At 41.0% G+C, this 12,036-nt stretch overlaps 1 protein-coding gene across 6 annotated transcripts in view; it reads right to left on the reverse strand.

Moving 5' to 3' along the window:
• Positions 1 to 12,036, reverse strand: part of LOC126336915 (disks large homolog 5-like) — a 185,498-nt gene that overhangs the window by 106,818 nt on the left and 66,644 nt on the right. For all 6 annotated transcript variants that reach the window (XM_050001046.1, XM_050001047.1, XM_050001050.1 and 3 more), the window contains exons 10-12: positions 4,532 to 4,748; positions 3,004 to 3,139; positions 2,395 to 2,525 (exon numbers count right to left, since the gene is read on the reverse strand). In XM_050001046.1, the coding sequence (XP_049857003.1) occupies positions 2,395 to 2,525; positions 3,004 to 3,139; positions 4,532 to 4,748 (484 nt within the window). The remainder of the gene's footprint in view (positions 1 to 2,394; positions 2,526 to 3,003; positions 3,140 to 4,531; positions 4,749 to 12,036) is intronic.

Consider the following 12,036-nt stretch of genomic DNA (forward strand, 5'->3'; position numbering starts at 1 on the left):
AGCAGGGGAGGGGGGCGGCAGCAGGGGAGGGGGGCGGCAGCAGGGGAGGGGGGCGGCAGCAGGGGAGGGGGGCGGCAGCAGGGGAGGGGGGCGGCAGCAGGGGAGGGGGGCGGCAGCAGGGGAGGGGGGCGGCAGCAGGGGAGGGGGGCGGCAGCAGGGGAGGGGGGCGGCAGCAGGGGAGGGGGGCGGCAGCAGGGGAGGGGGGCGGCAGCAGGGGAGGGGGGCGGCAGCAGGGGAGGGGGGCGGCAGCAGGGGAGGGGGGCGGCAGCAGGGGAGGGGGGCGGCAGCAGGGGAGGGGGGCGGCAGCAGGGGAGGGGGTGCAGCAGGGGAGGGGGGGCATAAGGAACTTTCTTGCTTGTTAGCTCTGAAGCAAGGTCTCAGTTATATGTTTCAAGTTACAAATGTGTGCTCAACTGGATTCCTTACCACTCCACATATGATTGTGTGGATAGTACTCCTATTGATTGAGTCTTCTGTGTATACTTCACAGATAAACTCAGAGAACTTCAATTTGCCACTAACTCCTAAGCACATCTTCCAACATTCACCTGAGGCTCTCCTCCTAGCTATAGGTAAGATGGGATGAGAGAGGGAGCTATGGACCTGACTGCAAAGAATAATAGGGTAGAAATGGAGCATGATGAAGGTAGTACAGGGATGGATTGAGGAAGTGTGTTGGAGAACAACTGAGTAAGAGTGATTAGTAGAAGAAAGGGTCAGAGAGAAGGAAATGGGGACTAAAGAAAAGAAGTATCCAAAGAAACTTAGATCCAGAACTGTATATTAAGTGTGAGTTACAGTAAAGAAAACTGTTTGTTCTTTGACAAATAAGTATAATTTACATATAAAATAAAACACTGGCAAATCCAGGATGGAATAATAACAATATTATGAAAAGGAATACTGCTACTCACCATATTGTAGAGATGTTGAGTCGCAGATAGGGACAACAAAAAGACTGTCAAAGAAAGCTTTCGACCAAACAGGCCTCCATCAGAGCACACACACACACACACACACACACACACACACACACACACACACACACACACAACCACAACCACAGCCTGGCTTTGGCAGCCAAAGACTGTGGTCACGTGTGTGAGCTGCATTTGTATGTATGTGTGTGTTCCGATGAAGGCTTGTTAGACCAGTCTGGTCTTGGAAGTCAGAGAATGCAGGTGTGTGTGTGTGTGTGTGTGTGTGTGTGTGTGTGTGTGTGTGTGTGTGTGTTTTGTGATGAAGGCCTTTTTTGCCAAAAGCTTTATTTGACAGTCTTTTTGTTGGTGAGTAGCAACTCCATCCCAGATTTTCCATTGTTTGATTTTGCCTGATGGTTTTCTTCCATCCCATAACCCAGTGCTGTTTTCCTTTGTTACTATTTCCTAATGCATTACTATACTTGGTGTCTGCCTTTCTATGTCTTCTCTCCTGTCTTTCATTTGTCACCTTCCAAATCGTATTTCATGCTCTACTTATGAGCCACAATCTATCAACTGTCTCAGCCACACTCAACAAACAGCAACAGGACCACACTGAATGTTCGTTCAGTATCTCATGTCCCACATTACTCCTGTCGATATCATTAATCCTAGACCTTCAAATTGATCGTTCTTCCTGTGTCACTCTTGTGTATTTTAGCATGTAATTTTCTGTACCTTCCTATGCCACACTAACTTTTATCTCACCCTACTAACCCCTCCCCACCCCCACTCATTCTCCTCTCTATTCCAGCTCGCACATACTAACTTCACCTAATCTAGTCACATCTCCCATCCCTCTGCTTGACTCTTATTCACCCGCAGATCTGCAACCCACATTAAAATCTTTTTATTTATTTATATTTGTTTTATCTCATAGTGTTTCCACGTCAATTTCAGTTGGTTTTCACCTTTCACTATTGGCCTACTCCCTCAGATTTCATTTAGTTTTCCCATACTTCACCCACTTCATCATTTTGTGAATTTTCCGAAGTGTTCTGATGTATTTATGAGAATTTTTTGAACATATTTCTACATTATTTAAGTTTTTTTAAGCATTTTTATCCTCCGACATGAATCCTTGCTCTTTCCAAAAAAGGCAGTCTGGCCTTGGCAACCAGAGAAGGTGGCCATGTTTGCATGAGTGTATGTGTATATGTTGCCTGTTCTGATGAAAGCTTGTTTGGCCAAAAGCTTTGTTTGACAGCCTATTCGTTGTGCCCAGCTAGAACTCACCATCTCTGCTGTATGGCCGGTAGCAACTTTTCATAATACTGTCATTATGTACAAAATATATGTTATTACTTATTATATGGAATCCTGTACTACACAGATATTTAAAAAATTGCCCTCTGTGTGCATCACTTCTTAATCTACAACAATTTAAAAAGCATTAAGTAGTAGCTGCACTTACTTCAGCTTGCCATCTGCCACTGAGCCTTTTGTGATTGATGATACATATATTCCACTGTCATTTGGGTACTGGGGATCATCTCTACCACCAACGAGATCAAATCCAAGATCATCATCAGAGGCCAAGCCACTCTGCATATGACAAAAAACAGTAGTTACTTATTAACTAAGAAAAATTTCCACACTATTTAATGACTCCACAATGAATTCTTATGCTAAAATGTAAAAATATTATTAACACTATAATTAAATGGACAATTAGGTAGAAACCACTGCTGATCAGTTACTGTCTCTTAAGACATTGATCTTGCAAAAGATCTTGGCTGCACGTGAAATAGTGATGGGCTTCATAGCCAAATCTGCCAAAGAATGTCACTCATGAGTTTTGAAAAGTGCAAAAGTGTTTGAGATGAGCTTAAAACATTTAAAGTCAGACATTTTAACGTCTAAATCTGTCTTACAGTGCATATTGCACAGCAACCTGTCCACCATGTTGATGATCAGGAAGCATGGAATATGGCATATGCTATACCCTCTCTGACCTAACTACAGAAGCTCATCTTAAAACCAAAATAAGCATAACACACTGAAGAAAAGAAAATTTTCTTACCAGATCAATGTCCAATATCTCAGTTTCCCACTCTTGCATGTCAGCATCAATTGCAGAATCATGACTATGGTTATGGCCCATTGCATGGAACTGTTGCATTCTTGTTTCCTTCTCCTGTTCTGCTTCCATTTTCTCTCTACAAATTTCAAAGCATTTTATTTAGTGGGTAGATGTATTAACTTTTTTTATGAAAAGAAGAATATGAAGACAGACATGCATTGGAAAGAATAAAAAATATGTCATCTTCAAATAAAAAATGCATGATGTGAAGAAAGGCAAAAGGCATAAAATAGAATCATAACAATCTTTATGAAGTAGTACAAGCAAATACCTAACAGGTGCACAGTTTAATTATGTGCAAAACAAAGCTCAACAGGACATGGCAGCCACTGAATATCACAGGAGATTTTTTTAATTTTTTTTAACAATAAATGGGAAGAATGGACCATGACAATAAATGAATAACGATGGTCATAAAATATTGCTAAGAAGAAGAGAGGACAGAGGAGAAGGAGAAAGTTTTTGTGGGAAGGTATGCTACTTCATGTAACAGCGTTGTGATGCTGACTTAAAGTCAGAGGTCTCTGGTACACTTTGTAGTAATTTTGTATACAGCCTTACACAAACTCTATATAAAAGATGAAGATAAAAAAAAGAGCTTACAATAGGTTTAAAACACAGACTGATTACTACTCTAAGGAGCTCCTTGGAGCTTACTGTAAATAAAAAGTTAGCAATAAGTTTAAATGACATGTACTGATATATTTTAGTATATTTTAGGGTTCCATAGGCATGGGCTTACTTTTCTTTTTAAAAAAAGAAAGGGGGAGGGAAGAAGAGGGGGAGAGAGAGGGGGGAGGGAGAGGGAGGGGGCAGGGTGGGGGAGGAGGGAGGGGGAGGGGGGGAGAGGGAGAAAGGGGGTTAATTATTCTGAGTAACATGCAAAGCTATTTATCCTTAATGGTAAAAGCTGTTCTGACTGCCAGCATTTATCACGTGCTGAACAGAGACAACCCAAAATAAATCAAATGTTAAGCATTTATCTTCATCAGTTTAATTTAAACTTTACTGCATATAATTCACTGATAAGTATTTAAAACTGCAATAAATCGCCTTGATAAGTCAAACAAGTGCCTATCAAGCAGCTGTATTGAATAATGCAGTCCATGCTAAAATGTCTGTGCATTAATACTAACTCATTATTTTGCCTGTAAACCAAAGACATGATGTTCCTCTCCAGTCTCTTGTTTGTTGTTGCATGGAAAAATTATAACAACATTACTTATTAATCTATACAAATAAGATCCATAACAACATACATTCAAATCTATGTAAATTGAGTAAAACTTACTATGTAATAGTAAAATAAAAATATGTATCACTAAATATCTAAATGTTACAGGAAGACAACATGTAGCCTGGATTTATTCTTCATAAACTCTAATTCCAAAGTTTGCTTACTGGCAGTGTGAAGAAACGGAGGGCATTCACGAGTTCCTACATAGCACATATTTCATAAAATACTTACTTCAAGTCTTTCAACTCCTTGGAAGCCTCATTCCTCTGCTTTTTAATGTCGTCAGAGTCCCTTAATGCCTCTGCCAGATCAGAGACTGCTCTATCCCTCTCCTTTCTCAGTCGGTCACAGAGTGTCCTTATGCTCTCTCTTTCCAATACTATCTTATCCCTTTCACTGAAGGCCCAGTCCCGACGCCGTTTTGACACTTCAGCCTCTTGAGTAGCCTCTGCACAAATTAAATAAAATGTCAATATTCACAAAAAAAGCTTACTGCTAGTCAGCTTCTCGCAACTAATGCCAAAATGGGGAGAATTGTAAATTATATATTCTGGTGTCCAAAATTAAAGCAAAAACTGGAAATTTTGCAACTTTGCATTCACTTTACCACAAACAATATAAACAGATGATAGTAAAGTAGAAACAATGTAAAGAATACAGAGCATAATCAACTGCAACATGCATAACGGTAGATAAAAATGTTCTTCCTTTTTCTCCAACTTAATGGATTTGCACACAATTTCTGACAACTACTTAATGTGCTCAGTATGGGGTGTGACCATCTCTGGCACCAATGCAGACCTGACAATGTTGGGGCATATTGTGTATGATGTCATCAATCTCATGTTGGGGCAATAACACCCATCCTTCCTGCAGAGATACTCACAGGTCTTGGAGAGTAATTGGTGCATGCTGACGTGATGCAACCCATCTCCCTAGTGCATCCCAGACATGCTCTATGGCATTCAAATCGGGACATTGAGCAGGCCATGCCATGGGTGCAATATCTTCCGTTTCCAAAAGAACCTCAACCACTCATGCTCTATGAGGTCACGCATTATCATCCATAAATACAAAGTCTGAGCCCACAGCACCTCACAACAACTGCTCATGAGGTCCCAAGATCTCATCACAGTACCTGACAGCAGTTAAACCTTGCTGATTCACCCATACAATTTCATGAAGAGGTGCTTGAGTGGTCAACAAAATACCTGCTCACACCATTAGGGACCTTTCTCGATACTGGTCTCTTTCAGCAATGTTCAGATCCTGAAATCGTGTTCCATATGCCCTCCAGATGCGAATCCAATTGAGGATCACTCTCCAGACCAAATCAGGTCTCATGTGAAAAGATGGGCCGCCGTTCAACCGTCCAGGTGGCATGTTGACAGCTCCACTCTATAAATGTTTCCTTTTGTGAAAAGATGCAAACAGACAGCAGGTCTTCAACAGTAAAGGCCACTCTGTTGACGCCTTCTGTACACATTTGCCTCGATACATGTCCAGGAGACACTGCGCTGTCTGATGCCAGTTGCAGTGCAGGACTAAGGTGGTACTGTCGTGTCCTTGCAGCCAAATAACGGTCCACTCATTCTGATGCCACATATAGTCAGCCCTGCCCTGGTCTTCGGGATACAGTTTCTGCCTCTATGAACTGTTGACTCATACAAGAAACAAAAGAACGATTCCCATTAAGCCATCTAACCACATCAGTCTGCAAAGTCTCCTGCTTCCATTCTTCCTACGGCCCTCCACATCAGAGTGGCTGTAGGCATCTTCTTTGTGCCATACTGCACTGTCTGTGGCTGTGTACACAGTAATTGTGGATTTGAGACTGTCCTGCAAACACTTGATAGGTGCCCTGATGTCATGGTTGTGGTTGTTCATCGATCAGACTGCCACCTTCCATGCAGAACATGATCTTAACAACATCTCTTGACTGTTTGTATAGTTATATCACAACTTAGACACAGGGTGGAGAAATAGCAGTTTGTTGCTTTAATTGTGGACAACAGTGTAGTTATTTTAATTCTTTTCAAAATAAAGGAAACAAGAACACAAAAGTTCCATAAATTATATTATGGTGCACAGGTAGTCAATGAGGCAGTATAATTTCCTTATTCTGTTATCATCCTCAGGTAATATATGTTCTCTACTAATTGTTCTCTGAATCGTACAGAATCTAAAAACCTACTAATTTCTTCTTATGTTCATCAAAAATTGTCAGCAGATCCTACCTCTCTCTCTTTTCTAAATTATTACTTAGCCACTGCAATGGTTACTGGAACTTAACAAAGCATAGTGTCAATGTTTTAGGTCTATAAAAAAAAGCAAAATTTGCAGTGTTTCAGAACCAATGTTAACCTGTATGATTTCACATCAGATCAGTCTGGGTGGAAATTGGTTGAATTGGTTCACAGCAGGGACGTATCACAAACATTAAAATTACACTTGGTAAAGTACAATGAAACTCAAAAGTAGAATAAAAGCTGATGAGTGTCTTACTCTTTTTGTTAACAATGTGAGATGACAAGATTTAACAGCACTTCTCTCCCCCTCCTTCCAGGCACCTTTTCTCAGTTTATCTGTAACCAGTCAAACTAGTTTCAAAGTATTACATTACATACCTTACCCGAGCACGCATACAGAAACCAGTAGCAAACTTCCCTTCTAAAGTACTCAAACTGCTTGACATTACCTTGTTATACGATTCTCTCCTGTGAGTCGAACAAACTTGCAACCATTCACTCTGCCTTTCCTTGCATATTTTCAATATCGCCTGTTAGTTAAGGGTCCCACAGACCTAAGCAATGCTCTAGGATGGACTGCACAGTGTTTTGTAAATAATTTCCTTTTTAGACTCATTGTCTTTTCCCCAGTATCCTACAGATGAACTGCAGTATACATATGGTTCAGATTATGTGATCATTACATTTCATATCCCAACAAATTGTTAGAACCAGGTTTTTGCATGAGTTGACTGACTCCAACTGCAGCTCACTGAAATTTATTTATTTATTCTTATGTATTTCTTTACTGAATGGCATACAACATGATTTTACACACACACACACATATATATATACAAGCATTATATACACACAGTTGCCTCATCTGATGCTGCAAGGAAATCAGTGAAGTTTCCCTCGTAGTCTTAATCCACATTCTTCTACTAGTTGCTGGGTTGTTTACTTTTCATCTCAGCAGTCACATGGTATCTTCCCCATTTATGGTGAGAATTTGCACTTCAGTTACAGTACGTGTGTATTTGGTTTAACGTTCTCCACACTTTGTGTGATTGGTTTACACCAGAAAGCTTCTCTGTGGTCATGAAACTTTGACATTGTGACAGATAGTGCTCATGCTAATATTGTTTCCAGGTATTTATCAGTCCTTTAGCAGTGGTTAGTGCTGGTCTTCTCTATATAACCTTCTCTGAACAAGGTCAGTGACAAAGATTCCAAGACTTACCAAGCGGGAAAGTGCCGGTAGACAGGCACAATAAAAAACACACACACACAAAATTTCGAGCTTCTGCAACCGGTGGTTGCTTCGTCAGGAAGTCTGAAGTCCTGACGAAGCAACTGCCAGTCGCAAAAGCTCGAAATTTGTGTGTGTGTGTGTGTGTGTGTGTGTGTGTGTGTGTGTGTGTGTGTGTGTGTGTGTGTGTTTTTTTTATTGTGCCTGTCTACCGGCGCTTTCCCGCTTGGTAAGTCTTGGAATCTTTGTTTTTAATATATTTTTCCCATGTGGAAGTTTCTTTCTATTTTATAGACACACACAGGGTGTTACAAAAAGGTACGGCCAAACTTTCAGGAAACATTCCTCAGACACAAATAAAGAAAATTTGTTATGTGGACATGTGTCTGGAAACGCTTACTTTCCATGTTAGAGCTCATTTTATTACTTCTCTTCAAATTACATTAATCATGGAATGGAAACACACAGCAACAGAAGATACCAGCGTGACTTCAAACACTTTGTTACAGGAAATGTTCAAAATGTCCTCCGTTAACGAGGATACATGCATCCACTCTCCGTCGCATGGAATCCCTGATGCACTGATGCAGCCCTGGAGAATGGCGTATTGTGTCACAGCCGTCCACAATATGAGCACGAAGAGTCTCTACATTTGGCACCAGGGTTGCGTAGACAAGAGCTTTCAAATTCCCCCATAAAAGTAAGTCAAGAGGGTTGAGGTCAGGAGAGCGTGGAGACCATGGAATTGGTCCGCCTCTACCAATCCATCGGTCACCGAATCTGTTGTTGAGAAGCGTACAAACACATCGACTGAAATGTGAAGGAGCTCTATCATGCATGAACCACATCTTGTGTCTTACTTGTAAAGACATGTTCTAGCAGCACAGGTAGAGTATCCCGTATGAAATTATGATAATGTCCTCCATTGAGCGTAAGTGGAAGAACATGGGGCCCAATCGAGACATCACCAACAATGCCCACCTAAACGCTCACAGAAAATCTGTGTTGATGACGTGATTGCACAATTGCGTGCGGATTCTCGTCAGCCCATACATGTTGATTGTGAAAATTTACAATTTGATCACGTTGGAATGAAGCCTCATCCGAAAAGAGAACATTTGCACTAAATTGAGGATTGACACATTGTTGGATGAACCATTCGCAGAAGTGTACTTGTCGAAGCCAATCAGCTGCTGATAGTGCCTGCAGACGCTGTACATGGTACGGAAACAACTGGTTCTCCCGTAGCACTCTCCATACAGTGACGTGATCAACGTTACCTTGTACAGCAGCAACTTCTCTGACGCTGACATTAGGGTTATCGTCAACTGCACGAAGAATTGCCTCGACCATTGCAAGTGTCCTCGTCGTTCTAGGTCTTCCCCAGTCGCGAGCTGGAATGTTCCGTGCTCCCTAAGACGCCAATCAATTGCTTCGAACGTCTTCCTGTCGGGACACCTTCGTTCTGGAAATCTGTCTCGATACAAACGTACTGCGCCACGGCTATTGCCCCGTGCTAATCCATACATCAAATGGGCATCTGCCAACTCCGCATTTGTAAACATTACACTGACTGCAAAACCACGTTCGTGATGAACACTAACCTGTTGATGCCACGTACCGATGTGCTTGATGCTAGTACTGTAGAGCAATGAGTCACATGTCAACACAAGCACCAAAGTCAACATTACCTTCCTTCAATTGGGCCAACTGGTGGTGAATCGAGGAAGTTCAGTACATACTGAAGAAACTAAAATGAGCTCTAGCATGGAAATTAAGCATTTTCGGACACATGTTCACATAACATCTTTTCTTTATTTGTGTCTGAGGAATCTTTCCTGAAAGTTTGGCCATACCTTTTTGTAACACCCTGTATATCGTTAGCTGAGGGTCATTGTTAATCCTGTACACTCTATAGAGACAATTTTTTATGCTGTATCTCCATTTTTTGTATATGGCTCAAGGATGGAAGCCATGCAGTAGGGGTGGATTTTATTGTGCCATTGTTAGTAGGCATAGTGTCATATAGTTTCACAACATTCTTTTTCATTGCAAGCTTTTACCACTTTGCTGTCCGCACATCACATACAAATTTATTCGCTTGGTGCCGGCAGCACTAATTCAGATTACTTGGCTTGTTCTCAACCCTGTTCCCCTACTTTCATGAAATTTCGATGATATACATATGTAAATAAATACAAAATTTGTTTTTTTCATACATTTGTTTATTTGCATTGTCTTTGGTACTTAATATTTCTCTTTCATATGATATGCAGCAAATCAGACTCAAAGATATAACGCAACTCCACAAGACTCGCACATTAAGTTTATTGTTCTTTTTTCTGTTTCTGTAACATACATGGCAGTTTCTTCATTTTTGTTTATTGATTTTGGAAATACATAGGCCTATTAATTGGTGTGGCTTTACGTGACCGGAAAGTCTGTCAACCGGATCATGATGAGTTGTATTTGATGTAGTTGCAACCTCCAAGTCCAAGTTTTGCTCCGTGCATTCATCATAAATAATCGAATCATCTCTTATCTGCCATGATGAAAGGGCACAAGTACGTATAAAAACAAAAAACTTGTTGACGTGTGTAATTTATTGTTACCTCAACAAAACACCAATAGAATGCAAAAGATACTAAAGTGTTGTCACCAGCCACTGCGTAATACTATGCTCACGACACCACTGTAGTGTCGCTGGCCACTGAGCAATACTATGCACATGACACCACTGTGTTGTCACTGGTCGTTGATCGCTCTCTTGCGCACGACACCACTGTGGTGTCGTCAGATGGCAAAGTGGTCAGTATTCTGCCACTGAATATACGAGCTCAATTGTTGATGTATGAAGCACATTTGCATTGCAGCCCCAAAAGGTGCCACAGTTAATGGATGGTGTTAGTCACTGTCCTATTTTGCCAGTGGTCCTTGTCAAGCGCTCCCTGTAAGAAAATGCCCTTCCATTGTAGCTCCTAGACATTTAGGGTAGTTGTTATGGTTGAGATATTTCCCTTCAAAGCTGACATTAAGCTCTGTTCTTGCTGAGAAGTTACAAACATTGAAGCACAATAGTTCTGTAGTTGGGTTCCATTTGTGAAAGAAGTCACTTAACAACTTTAGTCAGAGCTCAAGGTATCTTCAGTAGCCTCAAATAATTCCAGTAGTGCAGCTATAGCCCAGTTATTGGTGTAACCAAACTTCCTGGATTCTGCGTTCACATGTCAGAAATATAAAGATTGAAGAAAAGCAGAGCAAGGACTGAATCCTTTAGCAGCCTGTTGTTGAGTATTTTGGCAGAGCTAATCCTTTCTCTGATAATCAGTTACAGAAGATTTTGCGTTATGTGACATGCAAGATTTTACATTTCTGAAAATATACAGCAAGTTGCCAATCTTTACCCACTCTGAAATAATATCAAGATCTGCCTGAATAGTTGTATCTTTTTCCTGATTGTACTTCATTACAGATAACTACATCATCTGCAAAAAGTATGAGGTACTATTAATATTGTCTACCAATTAGACAATATACAAAATGAACAGCAAGTTTTCCAATATACCTCTCTGGGGCATAACTGAAATTACTTCTACATCCATCAATGACTCTCCATCGAGGATAATGTGTAACATACTCCCTATCACAAATCCTCCATCCAGCCATGAATTTCATTTGATAACCATTATGATTGTATTTTCATTAATGACATGTTGATGTGTTACTGAGTCAAATGGTTTTCCTACATCGAAGACTGCTGCATCTACAGGATTGCCTTGATCTATGGAATTCAAGATGGCATGTGAGAAAAGTGTGAGTCAGATTTAACATGACCAATATTTTCATTATGGTTGCAGGGCAGAAGCCATTCTGTTCGAGTTACCTATGTTCAAGCTCAGGACCTCATTCTGTTTGAGGGTATTCCTACCCACTATCCTCCCCACCCTATCCTTGGTGCTATTCCACCATCCCCAAAACCCATGCAATGTCCTTGACCATCCCTACTTCATTCCTGCTTTCAACCTCTAGCCTCATGGTTCATATCCCTGCAACAAAGCTAGATCATAAATCTTCCCAACATCACCTACTCAATGCCAGTAACAGGCATCATCTATTCCATCAAAGGCAGGGCTGCCTATGAAAGCAGTCATGTAATATACAAATGAAGCAGAAATTACTGTGCTGATTTTTACATGCACACGACAACCAACAAGTTGCCTGTTCACATAAATGGCCACCAACAAACTGTGGTCAAG

This window comes from Schistocerca gregaria, chromosome 2 (genome assembly GCF_023897955.1).
Source record: "Schistocerca gregaria isolate iqSchGreg1 chromosome 2, iqSchGreg1.2, whole genome shotgun sequence".
Taxonomy (NCBI): domain Eukaryota; kingdom Metazoa; phylum Arthropoda; class Insecta; order Orthoptera; family Acrididae; genus Schistocerca; species Schistocerca gregaria.